The 19414-nt window shown below is 40.7% G+C and overlaps 1 protein-coding gene across 15 annotated transcripts in view; it reads left to right on the top strand.

Moving 5' to 3' along the window:
* The window catches only part of msi2b (musashi RNA-binding protein 2b), a 299715-nt gene that overhangs the window by 78895 nt on the left and 201406 nt on the right, over positions 1-19414 (top strand). For all 15 annotated transcript variants that reach the window (XM_050034942.1, XM_050034918.1, XM_050034956.1 and 12 more), the window contains one exon: positions 11596-11688. In XM_050034942.1, the coding sequence (XP_049890899.1) occupies positions 11596-11688 (93 nt within the window). The remainder of the gene's footprint in view (positions 1-11595; positions 11689-19414) is intronic.

Raw genomic sequence — 19414 nt, 5'->3', positions numbered from 1 at the left:
TATCGCGCTCATTTTCTGTCCTTGTGCAAATGGCCACTGTAATCCTGGGTCTGGGTGCTTGGGCCTGTCACTCCACATTTGCACTAAGCATCTTTCCTTCTCTCATCTCCTTTGCCCTAATTGTATTGTAATAAGCAATTACAGATCTATTTATGCGCACTAGAGCTGAGATTGGACCACTTTTTAAAAGGGCATGTAGGGGAGCTGGAACTGGACCAGGCGGTGCCCCCTCGTCCTCAACTTGTAGCTGGACAAAGACGGCACTGCTGCTTATCGCTCAGCTTTCCCCGCTTTCTCTCACTGATGATCTAATCCCGCTTTACTATCTTGTGCTTTGCTCCTGTTTTCTATCGTGTGCAGAACGCCCTCCGAAGCAAAAGTGATTGTGCTGTTGTTTGTTGTTTATTGGCTGTGTTTTCTCTTTGTGAGTCAGCTCTAGTGATGCAAATGAGCAGAGGCAGTGTTTACCTGGACTGGCCATGTTTTCCCTGTGTGTGTGTGTGTGTGTGTGTGTGGATGTGTGTGTGCCCATCGTGCCTGCACAACGTCTAGGCCTTTGATCATACTACATTGCATTGACAGATGCTTTCTGGTGCTTTCTGGTTGCTTATGAACGAGGCCACAGACGGGATCTGAATGCCAGTAATTATATCCCCTTGCTAGAGCGATAACAATTGTGGCTTATACAACAAAGTGCGATGGCTTTTTTCTATCTGTCCCATTATTTTTAGGTATGAGAAATGACATCGAAATCCCCCGTCTGCTTCCTCCCTGTCTGGGGCTCTGTGTTTACAGCTGTTTGTGAGCCCGTATGTGTGAGAGGTGGGGGCCATGATAAAGGCTTACACCTTGTAATCATAGCTGGATGTGTGATCTTAGTGACCTGCCTGAGAACTGGCTCGGAGAACGGCGTGCATGTGCTGTGTGTGTGTGTTGGAGAAGGGAGGGTGGTGACTGAAAGATCCACTAACAACAAATTTGCAGTAAGGCAGAGTCAGTTAATGAGGAATATGACAGAATGAAAAGGTTTGGAAGCTCTGCTGAGATTAAAGGAAAGAGTGGAGGTAAGAACAATAGCAGTGTAAGCCTTTCTGAAGCTGTGTTCTTATTTATACATAATTTTCATAACGTTGATATATTATTTAAAAATGTCAATATAAATGGTGTCCTGTAGAAACATTTTACAAAAAGCAGCATATTCATAGGTGATAGAGAATTTTGATTTCTGATTGTTCGATTTTATTTGCAATTTATAGTTTTAAAGATGTTCAATTTCAGTTACTTTTAGTTACGTCTTCATGTAGTCGCATATTCAAAAATACATGGAATACGCTCATAGTGACCACAGTTGCAGTGATCAGCCACGTGCATGCATCAAAAAGCAGAGAGTCATTCCTGTACAAGTACTTTTTAAACCCATAGTCCCATTACAGTGTTTGTTTTGGGAACTGCCGTAATTCTGTTATTATCATTTAAAAGATATATATATTTTTAATTTTACTTTACATGATACTTTGCCTTGCTTTAACCCATCTGCTTTAGGCAGGCTACCTGAGGCTGCAGCCGAGTGCAAACTGAAGTCATGACAAGGGGGAAAAAGAATCATGTTTTCTCAATGAAACACGTCAAAGCTTAAGACAAATTGTGAAAAACGAGCCAACAAGATGCAGCAGCAGCATTTAGTGTTCCTCAGGCAACCTTGTGTAGTCTACTCAAACAACAAGAACCAATCATGTCTGCTAATGATGGAGATGGAAAACAGATGCACACGGACAAAGCACCTGTGGTTGAAGCAGCCCTCGCCAAGCGGATTGATAACGTGTTTTTCATGTTTGACCTAATTGTTGACATTAGACAATTGAAGCCACCTGATCAGCAACTCATCCAAACTCACATGTCCATGATTTAGTTTGGATGTAGCATTGAGTTTACCCGACATTTCAGACATGAACACACGAGGCCAAAGGTCACTAGATCCGAGCTTGTAGCTGAAACTTTGCATTTAGTGTTTGATGATCTTCTTCTATGGTTAAATATTAACAAATACCTCAGTAATGATTTCAAATACTCAAGTGTTTCAGTGTGTCAGCATTGCAAAAGTGGTCCTTGATTTTCCTTTAATGACACTAAGGATGAACAGTCAAATTGCATTTGTCGTTATGTACCAACTATGGGAGGAGGAAAAGGAAATTCATACAAAAAGCCACCATGCCTGATTCACCACCGCAGATTGGAAACTGCACCAAAAGAAACTGTGTTTGAAATTTTACGTCTAGGAAAAGCAGCTGTAGGATTTGCGGCGCTGTTTTATTGTACGCACAAAAACTAAAGCCAGGTCAAGCATTGAATGAAAGAGATGAAAATTAAAAGATGCATTATGAAGATAGTTCACTACATCTCTCCATCTATTGCTACAACACAGAAGAGCAGCAATGCAACAACCTGTTATTTTTTCACATAGCCTCCCTCTGTGACCTCCTGCTTGAATATGTTTAACTGACTTTTAAAGGCTCACAGAAGCTTCAGCTCAGTGTGCTATGATTAAAGCAGCCAGTCACGACTATAATTTAAAATAAAAGTTTTACTATAAATTGATTTTTTTTATAACTCATTCCATCAATGGTTTTTTTTTTGCAAGGGTGATGACATTTAGCTGTTAAGCTAATATTTCCTCCTGGAACGCCTCCTTTTTGTAGGATGAATACACACTCGCCGTTCCAAAAGTGTCTTTGCTTCAACCCATCAAAGTTCAGCAGGAGAAACCTTTTATTTTTGCGCTCCACTGCTTTCCAGACATGTGCAACACGCATCAAAACAGGCACTTCATGCAAATCAGGTGAATAGATGCTGAGCTCGTTTACATCTGCAGCCTGAATAAATATGCCGCTAAATTAAAAAAACGAGAAGGTGCGAAATTTTGCTCTCCAGAGCTTTATTTGCAATATGCTCAGTAAATAGTCCCCAAAATATTAGAATATTTGCAAGCAGCAGTTTATCCATTAGATTCATGTTTTTGAAATTGATAATGACCATTTTAGTGTGTGAAAACAGCCCTTACCATTAAGGGGTAGTTTATTTAAACACCCCAACATTAAAGAACACAAGGACATGCAAGTTTGACGTTAGAAAGAAAGCAGACAAAAAGAGTAACGCCATTGATCCGTAATCTAATAATAAGCATTTTCGTCCCTCCCCTCTTCTCAGCAAAAATGGTGTCAGCTTACAACTTTTCCAGTAAAACCATTAAATGTCTATGTCACCATCTGTCTATCATTGCCATGCCTTTCTGAATGGACTTGAAAAGACAACATACTTAAAGCATCTAAGCTGAAGTGTGTGTAAATATTTCAACATTTGCATAAATAAGTTACACATTTTTTTTTGTCTTACACTCTGCTTTTCTCCTATGTTTTATATTGTTTCACACTATATTCATCTTCCTCTCATATCCCACTTGGGGACTTAATAACATTCACGCTCTCTCTTTGCGTTCTCTGTTCTGCAAGCAAGTTCAAAACACTAATAGCTTTTTGGAGGTGCAACACAGAGAGCTCTTTGAATTTTGTTTGCTGCCACAGGTAGAAGTCTTAAAACTTTCCACAAATAATAATAATAATAATGATATTGCATGCTGCAATATTAGCTACAGGCTTATCTTTTTCAACTTCCTCAGCACTCGCAGCAGCCCCCTACTTTTATGGCACACTTAAACCAGGAGAACAGTATTATAAAGGCTTTGCAATGAGGTGCATTGTTTACGCTTAGTGAGGAGAAGAGGAAAGGCGTTATACACCCACACACACACACACACACACACACACACACACACACACACACACACACTCACACTCACTGAGCATACGCACACATGCAAATCAGACAGTAGATCAGAGTCATCAAAGTAAAACAGCCTGGTCTTGAGTGTCTGATAATTATCAGCCTGGCATGGCCTAAAAAGATGTGTCCCAAGTTTGCTCTGTTGCTTAGTGAGTCAGAGGGATGCTAGCCAAACTGCTGTTGTGTGTTTTGCAAAAAAATTGTGTGCTTTTTTTGCATGCAGTATTTGTTTTAGGTTCTATCTATGAAAAGCTCAGTTGCCAAAAGAAAATGTTGGCGTTGGCAAACCACAAAGACGTAACATTTCCAGGTTTCATGCAATCATATCAATGTTTTAAAAGTAATCAACGGTAGGTGGAGGGGATGGTGGATGGCGTGTCACCTAGCTACAGATAAGTGTTTGAGCCCATCAGCCAGCAAAAATGATTTTGATTTGGTCAGTCACTGCTGTCTTTCTAGCAGCTTTTTAGGTATGAAAGTGTCTGTTTTAAATGAAGACATCGTTGTTTTTTCTGCCGGGATAGTGGCATGAAAAGTGGTTGTTTTTTACCGAGACATTGTTGCTTTTCTTGCCAGAATAGAAGAACGAAAACTGGTTGTTTTTTACCAAGCCATTGCTGCTTTTTCTCTCGGGATAGTGGCACCAAAAGAGGTTGTTTTTCTTAACCGACATTTTGCTGCTTTTCCTGCCTGGATAGAGACACGAAAAGCAGTTGTTTTTTACTGAGATATCACTGTTTTTCTGCCATGATAGTGGCACTAAAAGCATTTTTTTCCCCAAGATATGACCTCATGTCCTGCCGTGATGGTGGCTCAAAAAGTGGTCGTTTTTTACTGAGACATCTCCATTTTTCCGCCATGATAGTGGTGCTGTATATGGTTGTCATGTATTGAGACATCGCTGCTTTTTCTGCCAGGATAGTGGCACCAAAAGTGGTTAGTTTTTACTGAGACATCCCCACTTTTCCTGCTGGAATAATACCCAGAAATAATAATCCAGTTGTTTTTGTGCCTGAACTGCACATTAACAAAAAGCATTGTTCAAACATAAACTTCCAATAAATCTGCGACACAATAATGTACAAATATAACTTACTTATGGTTTGTAGAAAAGTACAGCTTCAACATATTTTTCTGGCAATTGGATTACTCTGAAAGCTTGCCAAAAAATTAACCTCTTAAGTTACTGGGAGACTTAAAGGTTTAAGTTTACAAGGTCAAATGTTTGTCCCTACTCAGCTATTACCAACACTTTTACCCATCTGGCTGACTCTGTCTAGAATTCCACTGATAAACACTTTGCCCCCCTGCAGACCATATACCAGAATGATTAGACAGATTGCCACAGTCTAAAAGTCATCAAGGAAAAATCTGAATATTCAACATGAACATTAGACTGAGGCATTAGACTGCACATACCTCAATTTTTATACCTTAATGAGGCTGCAACATGTTGCCTGCACTCCAGCACATATAGAGCCAGACTTTTGCCATTCGCAGGTCGTTTGGTCACACCAGAAAACACTGCAGGGTGTAAGAGCAGAGCAGTAAATCTCTCTTTGATGAAAGAAATAAAGTATTTTTCATGCAATGTAAATGCTTGTTTGATTTTGCTTTGATGGATATGTATGATTTAAATAGCTCAGGGGCTTCAATAGGTGTCAGGTTTGTGTTGTCACTCTGTTAGCCTCCATATCCTTCTTGGCTACTCAAGTGTGATGTCAGCAACTGCTAAGAGTGTCTCACCGTGTGTGTATGCTGCAGGCTAGAAGTAGGATATTGTTGTTGAGGTGTATGGACAAAGCAGTCAGTTTTAAGCACTCTCTGGACAGTATTTACGTGACCTGAATAGGCTGTTGTTTTTTTTATGTGGACTGAAAATAGCAAACGTTCTTAACACATTGCTAAAGCTCTGCAATGTGGACTATGTAGCAGTGATTTAGAGTCGAAGGAAAAGCTATTTTGGGCTTGAATGTTCCATTTGCTAACTAACAGAATGTGATGCACTGAAGCTACAAGGGTTTGTCACTGTGAGCTGTGCTTTCTGTAAAATTAAGAAGCCATTATGACTGTCCTAAAAGTCACAGAATTAAACTCTCTTCCTCACTCCTGGAAATATCAAGAAGGTTTAGAGCTGGCCTTCATTATGTAAGTGACAGGCATCATGAGATAGCTTCTGCAGCTTCTTCTTGATGACCTCATTGAAAAGGTCACGCTATTGTTAGAGTTATATGGTTTGTCATTTTGTTCTGTCTGTCATTGTTAGAAACTGCTAACAGGTGTCGATAAGAGCGCCCCAGAAGCTTTTTACATTTTTGTCTGCCTCTCTGTATGTATCTGCAGCATGCCTTCTATTACCATGGTAATGCACTAGGGCAGTAATTGTTGCAGCCCTTTGCAAGCACAGTCTCGCACACGCAAGAAATTAGAAACACACTCACGTGTAGGCGCACACGCACTCAGTCGTGCACAGTCACAACTCTCCTTACTGTCTCTTAGGGATGTGCAAAAATAACTGAATGTTTGAAATTGGGTTAAAGGAAAAACTGGGTTGAAGAGTGGTCCATTTTTTAAATCTGTCAGCTTGAATTGAAATGATGTTGAAAAAGACTTTTAAAATACTACGCCAGCCAGACCCGAATGATCACAACTAATGTTGCCGTAGATGCAGTGAAGGGAATTTTCTGTTCCCTAGCCGTTATTATTGTTTGTGATTTGGTTAAAAAGGAAATGCATTCGTTAAAATGTAAAATGATCTGTGTCAAATTAAATGCAATTTCAAAGTCATTCCATCCAATCAACTTGGTTATTTAGTTACTGCACTTACTGTGTATTTACATGGAGAAATATACCAGCAGTTCTTTTGAGTAGTCAAGAAATAGCTGCTACTTTTTGTGTTAGTTAAAATGCATTAAACATCCATAAAGATGAGACAAACATTAATAACCTGCACTACCTGGTATAGCTATAAGCATAGGGGGACACAATATAAAGCCATGCAGCCTGTCCGTTGTCACCATGGAGAGAAAAATAGAGAAAGTAATTGTGTTGTACCAGGACTCGAGCAATCCCATCAGCTTTTGGGCAGACATGTCAGAGTATAAAGACAAGGCTGAAAACTTGACTGGTTGTAGCCTGATGGAACAAGGCCGAAAAATGACCGGGGACTGGGTGGCCCCAGAAGGGAAGCAGGACAAACAGCTGATGTAGAGAGGCAAGCAGAGATGAACATTGACTTGTTTATTTTTTTTTAAACCTAGATTGGCAATGATAAAAGTGAGTGATGTTGATAAATACTCGCACAGCCAGTTTATCAGCAGCTGTCTGGCTTGGGGTTGCCGGCGGCAGCATCCAAGGCTGATAACCTCTGAGGCCTGAGGCATGATGTTGGGAGGAGGAGGTGGGGTGGAGGATGATGCAGCTGCTGGGTCTTGGCCAGCGTATAACCCTAAACCGGTCAGTTGATATTTTGCATGTCCACCAGTATCCGTCAGACATTGTGAAGAAAGGAGGAAAGAAAACAACATAATCTTCCATAAGCCTCACTGAGAGCCTGTAATGCTCATTACACAGCAGGAAATAAAATTGTTGGATGAAGTTGTTGATGAGTTATACTTAGATCCTTACCACCAGTAGGGCTTAAAGAAAAACATCATAACAAAAACCAGAGTTTGTTTTCTTCATCAGCTGTGCTATGAGGCAGGGCAGTAATTATGCATGTGTATATATAAATATATATTGGGCTGCCCCTGAAAAGTCTACTCATCAGTCAGAGACTCGCCAAGCGCTCGTTTTTTTCTTTCTTTCAGATGTTTTAAAAGTGAAAAAACTAGAATGTGATGCATATGTCATTTATGTAGACAGTAGTACCTGTCATTTATTGCATATTTGTCTAGTATGCTGCATAGTTTGAGTGGGGAACAAATCAATAAAGCATAGTATCGTGATATTTTGCATGGCAATATTACATCAATACACTAATGCCAAGTATCATATTTTTTATAATATAAATTAATAATATTGCATGTCGAATTTAACTTTTGTTACTCTACTAGAATAATAAAATCATTTGCTTTTTATGTCCAGAAAGTTATGCTGCAATAAAAAAGACTGAAGAGAGATGACGCTGAAAACAGATCTTTGCTAGGTTTTCCTTTGGGGACATAATTTGCAGTTGAAAAAGATATTAAAGCACAATTGTGTAATCAAAATACTCAGCGTATCACAAAATAACAATAATTCTGTATCGTCACTTAAGTATCTATAATATCATCGCAGGGACCCCCAGGCCACCCCGCAGATTTGGCACCTAATGTTGACTTCATGGCTACGGCTTTGCTGAATGCTAAAATGCATGCTAGCATGTGTAATTTGGCTAACATTTAGCATGTAACATATATCCTTGTTAGCAACCCAACATGCTAACATTCGCCTGTTGACATGCGTGGAGTTCATCACGTTAGCATGGCACAGTTACCGTGGCAACATGAATATGTTAGCATGTCAGGATGGTGAGGAGTATCTGATAATTCATTCAGAGGGACTTCCACTGTGTGTTGCTTAGTTGTATTTTTGTATATTGTTTGTAATGCCATTTGCACCTATATTGATCATCTCAGATGGTTAAATCTATTTTGCACACCTGTATGCTAATTACCACACAACCTGTGGTTGCATATTGAAGCCTTTGACCTATTGCTCATTGTCAGTGCTGTGCAAAATGTGTTGCTCATAGCAATACAGTAAAAGATCCATACTTAAGTTTTTATGGGTTGAGTGTATGATCTGTAAAACAAACTGTTGTGTTTACTTTTTTTTAGGGATGCACCAAATATTCGGTAACCAAATATTTTTGGCCGAATATTGCAAATAAACACACATTCAGTATTCGGTGGAATAAGTGAAAAGCAAGGCTGAATAATAGCGGCGTGTTTTGATAACGCAATCAAACAGTGTGCGGTGACGGATGGAGTAAAATGTCAGCAGTGTGGCGATATTTTACTCCGTCCGTCAACGCACTCGCATTTGCGACTAAAAATAGTTTTGTGCGTGCGAAATAAATCATTCAGCACGCTGTGCGAGTACAGATTTCAACCAGCAGCAATACGGCAGCCATAGTGCTCCGGCTTACCAGCAACGGAGAATTTTGGCTCCAATAATGTCCTCTTCTTGGCGTAATGACTGCCCAAAAGTACCTGGACAGCCAAGCCGTGGCGGCACACAGGTATGTGACGTGTCAGAGGAGAAACGGGCCGATCACATTACTCTTTGTGGCAGGTAACGGTCCACAAACCTCACCACACTTTAGGGACTGTTCTTTACTTGTCAGGGGAGGAGGGTGACTGGTTGATTTTTATTTTATTAATTTATTTTATTTTGACCCCCCCTATGTTAATCACTCATTGATGCTGTTTTTGAAGTATGAATAAGTCAAAAAGTAATTTATTCCATTGAAATATCATTGATGTATTATAGAAAAGTGATTTATCTTTTTATAAATGACAAAAGGCACATCTGCCTCATTTTCGTTGTGGTATCGTGATACTACTCAGAACCGTGAAACTTTCACTGGTATCGTACCGTGGGTCCCAATTTTGGTACCATGACAACACTAATCTGGAGGGGGTTCATCTGCAAAAACTAAAGAAAAACTAAACAACAGTATTCGGTATTCAGCCAAGCGTTTAATTTTATTCGGCTTCAGCTTCGGCCACAAATTTTCATTTCGGTGCATCCTTACTTTTTTTTTTTTTTATGTTTTTATTTCAGTCGCCAGCACCTCTAGCCCTGAAGTATATATTATGTGCAGAGCTTGTTTTTCTTTTTTTCTTCTTCACTTTTAAATTGGAGTTATAAATGGAGGCCACTGAAATATTTAAAAATCTTCGTTAAGTTTTTTTTCTTTTTCTTTCTTTCTTTCTTTTTTTTATTTTTTTTTTTTACAAAGGTTGGCTTCATTTTTCTGTAAAACAACAAAATATGATTAAAAAAACATGAAAAATCACAGAAGCAAAAAAAAAGGAAAAAAAAAAAAAGGATAAGAGAGGGCCCATGTGTGGGAGGCTGTGTGCATATGTGCAGGCTATGCGCCTGTGAGACTGTGTGCACCTGGAAAGCTCTTGACAGATGGTTACTTCAGCTCGAGCTGAATGTTGCTTCTTTTTTTCATCAGTGTTAAGCCTCTTTCATAGATCGAAAGTGTTTCGGTCAGCATTTTGATCAAGGCAGACTCTTTCAACCTTCTTGATAGTTTGCTGTGCGTCTCTGGAGTATGTTTATCCTGCCCTGACCATTTGTTTTGGTTTGATTCTGGCAAGCCAAGGGAGATCAGAGCCATGACTCTCTCTGCTGCTTTTTATTATTTTTTTATGTATTTTGTTTGCAATTAAAATTACAGAGCAGTGCATAAAAAATCATTACATGCCACATAATATTAGTAAATTCTCAATTTGTGGCATGGATCTGGTGCTTATTAGGACACATTAAAGATTATATATCTTGGAAAATGTGTTCCTGGAGTCACAATAACCTACCATTCACTTGTCCTTTCTCTGTAGGCCAATCCAGACTCAGTTGGAACGTTACCGTACTAATCAAGAGCTTCAGTCATTCAGTCTCCCATATTGTTGTAACTAGTAGTGGATCAGGCACAAGTGATATTGCCTCAAGCTCGGAAACATTATGTCCACATCAGACATGATAAATCATTTGCAGTGCAATCACCTTTGTATATCTATTACCAGAGGTCAGCTGAAAGAGGCTCAGGTGAAAGTCCTCCTCGCCACAGTGTCAGGGCAGCCTCTCACTGCAACGACTGATCAGGCCGAAGCTATAACCATAATAATAAGGCTATATGTACCAGAGAGACACAAAGTGCTTGAGGCTCAGTGTTATATGTCTTTACATTTTTTCTGTCGTTCTTTTAAAAAAAGAAAGCAGGACCTATAAATAAAACAAATATCATTATTGTTTAATTTGTCTGGATAATACATGGTCTTATTGATATGTTAAATGTAGTGTGTCTGGTTGGTTGTTTCAGAGGTCTGACTTCAGGATGAGAGTGTTGTTACCAATTCATAAGTTCACGGGTTAATTTTTAATCATGTGCAAAAAAGAAATAGTCCCCTCGCAGATTTTACACTGGCTTTGACGTGTTACTGTATTTTTGCTGAGAAATTGTCCTCCTAAATTTAGCATGTGCTCTCTGCAGCAGATGTTCGTGCCCTTTTTTGATGCCGTGGGTAATAATCCTTAATATTCTTGCTGTTTGAAACTAAATGAGGCTTTAATGCACTCTGATTCCATCTTCCAGCACTCATTAATTGTTTTTTTGAAAGTCCATAAATTATTTCTGTTGTTGTTGGGGTTTTTTTTCAAGTTTTGCAAAGATAAACAGAAACTTTTATGGATGAAATGGAGGTCTTTAATTCTGTGACAGTCTGTTTTGATTAGAGCTTCAATTTGAAATGTCATTTGTGAGGGGGAATGCACAGAACTGCTTTGCTCAGCCAAGAGGTTTTTTCTTTTGTCCTGCCAATACCTTCAGCATTTGTGACCTTGCTATATTACCAGTGTTATTTTGAAATTCAGTTGTGTGAATCCGTTTATTCCTGTTTAGCAACAATGTGTCCTCACTCATTAATATCCTCCCCGTCACAGGTGATGCTCACTCAGTGTGTCTGAAGCTGTGTGAAGGTGTTGTGCAACTCATTTGAAGCCTCATCACTAATCCTCTCCTCTCGCCCCTTTTCCTTCCAGATGGTCACAAGAACAAAGAAAATATTTGTGGGTGGCTTGTCAGCTAATACAGTAGTGGAAGATGTGAAGCAGTATTTTGAACAGTTTGGGAAGGTAAGACTGTTTTATTTTACTATTACCCTGCATAGTGTTGTCACTTTAACCAAAATGTTTGTTGTTAGATGTTACAAATAAAATTTATATCATCATTAATGATAATTACACGATCAGTGTATAGCGACCCCTGTCACTCCGACAGCAAGTGTGTTTATATGGACAAGAATACCCTGCTTATGATTGGGTTTTTGGAGCATCTCGTTTATGTGTGTGAGCATATAAACACCATATCCCGCTTTCAGAAATCCAGATAGCCCTTATCCTGTTGAAGAGAAAGTCAAATTTGTTAGCTGGAGTACTCTGCTGTTGTATGTAGACACCTTATCTCGGCTATATATTCCAACTTCAGCAAAGATGTGTAACAGAAACACTAACAATAGCAGCAGCAAAAGCATCTCTCTTCTGGAGTAATGCAGAAACTGAGTTTTGTCTTTCAGTAATGAAAGGGCTGTGTATCTTATAGGGGTGTAAATATACATCAGTCTGGATCATTGTATCGATTAAATGATCAATGATGCAGTATCATCAATGCAAAGTGAAAATATTGATACGTATCGTCATCTTTTAGATACACCTTGATTTAGAAAATCCCATGGCACATTTGCTTGTCCAAGCACATCTTCTTCGTAAACATTCAAACAGCTCTAGCGTTCTAGCTCCAGGAACATAATGGACTTTGTGATATCAGCACAAGTCATATCGTTGTCCAAAGAATCAAAATACTATTGTATCGTAATGGCGATTTTATTTACACCCCTAGTATCTCGCTGTACTGCTCCCCTGTCCTAAGTGGTGGTACTGTAGTGACAGTGACAGGCTGGTACCATAATGTTAGCTCCTTTCAGGAATAACTTAAGCTCAGTATGTTGTGTGTGTGTGTGTGTGTGTGTGTGTGTGTGGTCAAAAGAGAGTCGGTGCTCGGCGCTCAGAGCAGACAGCTGCTGGCGATCAGAGCAGAGAAGAGGCGGTTAAGTTGTCAAGAGGTAGTAAATGTAATGTTAAGTGTAATATTATCTATCTGTTGCCCTCATCTCCCATTGCTGCTATGTTTTTGTAAAGTCACAGTGGAAATGCATATAGGAAATATGAATATCTCAGTTCCTCTGTGTGCATGTAAACACCATATCTCCAATCTGATCATAACCGAGATAAGCCACATAAATGGGTTATATGTGCCCATGTAAACGTACTGAAAGTCACTGTGGCTTATACCACATGGCCAGCACTCCAGTCTATAAAGCAGCCAGGAATTTGAGCCTTAAAAGAAGCCAGCGGCACCAGTTTGGCTCCTTTCCTGACAAATAAATCTCTGGTGTGACAAGCAAACAACTGAAGATATGGCAATGGCTTCACACAGCCCACCATGCCTGGTCAACACCATGCATTTTACTCACAGAGCAAACAAGCAATGACAACCAGCTGCCATGACCAAACACCCACTGCAACCCAACCCCCCCCCCCCCAAAAAGTATCTGTAAATATAAGGGAAATCAAAATTAAGGTTTTGATATTGTGGCAACATTATTCTGGTGTGGTGTGACAGACAGAAACACCCCCAGCTCATTCAGCAGAGGCTCACATTCAGCTGCTTGTTCCTGTCTGCTGCAGCAGTTTCTGCATGCTGTTCTCATGACCAATACCCCCAGCAGAGTGAGGCATATATGCGCACCCTTTCGCACAAGGACATGCACACACAGACAGGCGCGCTCACTCTCGAGCGTGTGCACATGTGCGCACACAAACACGGTTTGATACAGTAGCAGCATTTCACAGATAATGTCCCCACACTGAGCGCAGATCCATTTCCCTCATGTCATATTCCACATCAGTCAAGGTCACCTTCAGCTGATACAGTCCCTGTAACACCAGCGCTTGACCTTGAGTTTAAACAATTTCACCGAGGATGGATTTTTCACGGGCACATAATGTACCATGTCCTGAAGGAGACAAAAGAGCTGTTGTAAATTAATAGAAACTGTTATTTTTTTGTCCAGAGACAACATGCAACCAGCTCTCCCCTATAAAGCCCTGCATTCTTTTCTTGACTGAAAGCGAGCAAGGTGAAGGACTTTGTTTTGCTCTTTATCTGTAGAAGTGGCATTAAAGACCTCACCATGGCCTGGTCTGCCGTTCCAAATAAAGATGGCTTATTTGCACAATAGAACGCAGCGAGCAAATATTCAGCACGACTTCGCAATCAATGGATCTGAGAAAGGGCTCGAAATGATTTTCGACTTGATTGAATGACATAATTGACTTGATTATACAAAGTTTTTTTCCTCCTTGAGGAATCGTCAAATGCTTAGGAGGAAACAAACAAATCAGACTGATTGAGCAAGATCTTGTGCATGTTTCTGTGTGTGCTTTTATAGCCTACTTGTGCATGCTTGGATGTGTCTGCAGTGGCTGAGTGTGTCAGCGATTAAGTGTATTTATGTGGGTGCATGCTTAGGGCTGTGCGTGTGTGTTCGAGCAGGTTTGAGTGTCTTCAGCAAGAAGGGAAAATCAGAGTAGATATTGTGGGCTATGGCAGACAAGATACAGAGCAAAAAGAAGTATCATTCTCCCTCTGTTTTGTGTGTGTCCTTCCTTTCTGCCTTACACATCCCGGGATTTATTAAATAACCTGCCTGTCACTGCAACCTACCATTATCGCCACGTACACACCACTCTGAGGACTTATCCACAGAAGGGAAAACCAATTAATTCAGTTTCCCCTCCATAGAATCTTGGTGGCAGTATGTGTGTCAGTCTGTCAGTCAGTCATCAGTCTTTCTTTCTGTCCGTCTGTCTGCCTATGCGCATGTCAAGGCGGGCATTAGCCAGCGTTGGTCGCAGGGCAGCTAGTCATTTATATTTCTGGGAAGTATGTTGTGACTTATCAATCATCACGCAACTACAGCTTAAGGCACCAGCAAATGTTCTTCCTCACTGGGAACAAGCCATTTCACTGATATTATTTTGCAAGCAGTGTGTTTGTGTGTGTGTGTGTGTGAGGCAGTATAGGCCAATTAGCAGGATGTGGTCCACAGAGATGGCGGTGGTTGGGAGGCAGTGGAGGGGAAACAGCTGGTGTGGCCACAATTGGGTCACAGGTTCTGTCTGTAACCTCCACACCTCCCCTCTCCTCCCGCCTCGGTCCCTCCCTTCTGTCTCCATTCTGTCAGGAGGAGAGGTGGCATTTGTTATGGGGAGAGGCTGACAGCTCTCATGCACATCAGTCTCACTGCCACTCTCCCAGCCGTCACCATTAGGAAAGAGCACATGCCCGAGCTTGGCACGACTTCAGAAGAGCTCCTCCACAGCCACAGCCACTTTCTTTCTTTTTTTTTTTTTTTTTTTTTTTTTTGCTCGTCGCCTACAGTACACGCTGAAGGTGTGCATTTGAAGTGATTGTGACAGTCATTTGAACGGAACTGAAGTGTGGTTCTGTTTGACTGATTCTAATGCATCTCAGATGGATCCCATTACCTGCCTAATAGTAGCCACATCCTGCCTTCCTTTTTTTTTTTTTTTTTTTTTCTCAGGCAGCACACTGCACCTTAGCCCTGCAAGCCAAATGAGACAATCTTATCAGCACAGCCTGGCCTCCCTTTATATTCAAGGACTCTTAACTGGAGGCTGCTGCTATTTCTGTCGTGCAATAAAGTCAAATGAATCAGTGTGCTGTGTGTGCTATTATGTGCTATTGTGCAAACTTATAAATTGTAAGGAAAGACAATGTTAGCCCTCAGAGATCCCATTTTTGGTTTTTCCTCATATGCAGGCCTTGCTAGTTGCTGTTTTGTTTCCATTTTTATCTGATAATTTTGTTTTGTGTGCAGTATCATTTCTAAGTGTTTTTTAATACAGTTACCTCCCTGCCTTTGCCTTTCTCTTTGGTTTGCATAACAAGCAGAAACACCCCCAAAAGATCTGCCTAGAGGTGACAGCACTTTTTTTTTATGATGTTATTATGCATTAGGTTTTTATAATTTTTATCTAATTTGACTCCTTTAGAGACCGTGCTTGCTCTAAGGTCAAAGGTCAGGTGCAGTATTTCTTTTGTACGAGTCTGAAGATCTACACACCTGCAAAACCAGTTAAACATACAATATGTAATTTTCCTAACTGAAAAAAATAACAAGAGATGGAGCAATGCTGTCACTGCCGTCAGTTTCTCTCAGTTAGGATTCCTTTAGTGTTCATTGTTCAGGAGGTATTTACCAGGAGCCGAATCATCCACAGAAGCCTCCTCCTCTCCAAAACAAACAAACAGGGCCATTATAATCAGTAAAACACTGAATAAAGCAGTTTCATGTTAAAAATCTGTGTTTCTCAAAGAGTGTTCGGCTGGTTTGAGACAGGCTGCTAGCCCAGCTCCTGCTAATGTTTGCTCTGTGATAACTTAAGACTGAGAATTTTGGGAGGTTTTGACAAGGAACCAAATTATCTGCAGAGGTCTCTCCCTCTCCAAAACAAATAAACCCTGTGATTTAAACTGGGAAAACACTTAATTAAGTAATTTTACGTTAAAACCATTGTCTCTCTGAAGCTGTTCGACTCCTCGCAGATGTATGCTCAAGTTTTTCTCTGATAAAGCAGGATTCAGATGATCAGGAGTTTTCCACTGGGTGCCGAATCATCCGCAGAGGTCTCCTCTTCTCTTAAACAAATGGACCCAGTGATTTAAACCGGTAAAAACATTGAATAAAGCAGTTTCATTTTAAAAATCAGTGTTTATCCAATGCTGTTCAGCACAGCAGGGGCTAGAGCTGAGCTGCTTGCTGCTAACGTTTGCTCAGCTTGTTTCCCAGCTAGCTTAAGATCCAGAAATTCGATGACTAAAATTCTTTCATCCGGTTACGACATATAGTTAAAAACAACCAAGATCTTAAAAATTGCATCGTAAAAATGTGGCGAACACAGACGACCACAAACTTGACCCAAAGGCAAAAGGGATATGACGTCACTCACGGAAGACGGTGACCAAATGACACAGATTGTGTCCTTGATTAAAATACCAATTTCTCTGGGTTTGAACATAGTTGGAAATGTTTGTGATAATGTAATAACTTAGAGAAAAAAATATATAACACAGGTCTCGTAGTTTTAGGTATTTTAATGTGTAAAAGTTTCACTTGTTGAGACTTAAATAACAACGTTTTCATGCAAGGTTAATTTTTAATAAGGTAAAATGACTTATATCCAGCAGGCTACAGCAGTGCTTTGTGGAAACATTCAGTGTCTTGCACATTATGTTGATCTCTTGAGCATTCTTTTTTTTGTATGCTGCCCTCTTATTTTCCAACAAATCAAACACCTGTTACCAAACACCTACCACTCCAACATGTTCCACTGAGGCAAGCACTTGATTAAAGATGGGAGTTGGTGTGTTGACACCTTACAAATTTGGATATGACGTACCAGGAGAGCCCTGCCCAGACATGAAAAGACAGTTAAAGGCATAATTAGCCAGGGTGGCTAATGCTTCCTCATTGGTTTATTGTAATCAGCTTTTGAGTGCAACTCATAGTGCCCTCATTGGTGCTAAGCTGAAACAACTCCTGCTCACTGACTTCTGTCTCTGCCCTCCTGTCCATTGGCTGGGCTTTGCTGTGCAAGCCTGAAGCTGACTTTTAGTTGAATCAGAGCTACATGCTTCCATGTCACTGGGCCGCCACAATCGCCCCTTTATGTCTAGGCTGTCCTCGTTCTCATGCTCCACTGGTCCAGAGCCAGTTCCTGGAGGAGGAGCTGAATGGGAGGAGGAGCTTAACCAGTTCACTGCCACCGGGCTCAGGAGGGATAAAGGTAGACACACAAAGGTCACTACTTAGACAAGGTAAAACAGAGCCCGGAGTCCTAAGATGAGACAATGGTCTCAAAGTAGAAAAAAAGAGAGATGACACTTGTTGGAGGACATTGGAAAAATATCGACAGGAGTGAGCTGGTGGACAGAGAGCGTTGTCAGAATACAAAGAAGAGGCCAGCCTACAGCAGCAGCAGCAGCACACTGTCCCTGTCGTGTTTCACCTCTGGCCAGGCAAGCGTCTGCATACCTCTCTCATACTGTCACTGAGAGGAAGCAGATGAGAGGAAATTATAAAAGCATCAGAAAAAAAGATTCCTTGGTTAGTGCATGAAATTCGTTCTGGGGCTTTGGTAATCTAATGCCACGGCTGACATTTTGTGTGCCCTTAGATTCTGCAAATGGCAGAAAAATAACTGTGTGACCATCTGTAAAGACTGTATGAATTCATTTTGCATACCTGCCCAAGTGCTAAGGCATAACACTGGAGATTTTCAAGTATTCCAAAGTAACCCTACTCACAATCAGTGGGACATATTCTTGTAAAATCTGGTTTATAGATGACAACAGTGAATGCGCTTTTCAGACTTATGCCTTTTTATTATAAAGTCACATTGTCTCATGAGAAACTTGAGCTGCTGTTAGTATCAGCACAGAGTGAATCTGAATCACTGTGCAGAGATTACGAATCACCAATAGTCATTGATGTGGCATTGATAGCTGGGTTCATGTGTTATCTGTTTGATTGCAGAATTAAATTTTACCTCGGATGACAACACAGTTAAGCTCTTACAGTGGAAACACATACACAGGGCTTAAACTGGAAACTGTGAAGGGACACATGAAATGCACTTCGGCTTGTATTGAAGTGAGAGAAGCAAAACTCTAATACGATTGCGTCATGTTCTTTGGCTAAAACAGCAAACATGGATGATTAATGCAGAAAAAATACACTCTATATGAGCGAGGAGAACCTAATCAAAAGGCCACAGTCCGTCATTCCACTCCCTCGGCTCGTGCAGGTGCACATTTGCATGCCATTTACATGGCAGCTCACAGTGACCACTACTACTCCAACGTTTCGGTGTCCATCATCCGCTGACATTCTGTGATTGTTTCCTCTCTGCTGCGACTCACCCAATCAGTTGAGGATATAGTCTGGTTCCAGTGATTATAAGGAGTGATCAGAGCAGCAATGATGGAGCATGTGCCTTGCAGTGGAGATTTAGCCAGAGGCTTCAATCTCATTGCAGTCACTTGTAGTTAGTGACTGAGACTAGCAGTGAGAAGGGCAGAGCAATATAAATGAATTGGCTATGAATGTGGGTACGGCTGCGGCGCTGCAGGGACACACGGGGGGAAAGGGCCAGTTAGACAAACTATTTCATATCCCCCTTGACCTTTATTTGCCCACTGGCCCAGCAACATTTCCAATAGAGTAGCTTTTAAATAGCCACTGAAGAATTGAGCTGTGCTATTCACGTCATTTTTTTTGTGTGTGCGTGTCTGTCTTTGTATAAAAGAGAGTATGAGTGTGTGTGTGTGTGTGTGTGTGTGTGTGTGTGTGTGTGTGTGTTAATGCGAATGTCTTTACTGCAGGTTACTGAATTTTTACGCAAAGGATCAGACCTTTTACAAAAGATTAAATAGATTTTTGACTATTGCTGATCCTTAGAAATACCTATCAGCCGGCCTCCTCCAACAACTAGATGCTGCGCAGCATAGGCGGCTCACAAAGAGAGCCGTGGATCAGGGGAGATTGACACCTTTCTGTAGGTCTGTAGTCTCATCTCCCAGCTGTCCCTCCTGAAATGGCTCCCTTGGGATAAGCCGGGATTGGCTTGATTGTGTTATCGGCGACTGATCGGGTCATTGAATGATGGAATTTTGAGCCCCTGTTCTGCTTAAAGAATGAAATGTTTAAAGAAGATT

This window comes from Epinephelus moara, chromosome 3, assembly GCF_006386435.1.
Source record: "Epinephelus moara isolate mb chromosome 3, YSFRI_EMoa_1.0, whole genome shotgun sequence".
NCBI lineage: Eukaryota > Metazoa > Chordata > Actinopteri > Perciformes > Serranidae > Epinephelus > Epinephelus moara.
Note: the sequence above shows the minus strand (reverse complement) of the source record. Positions and strands in the feature narration are given on the sequence as shown.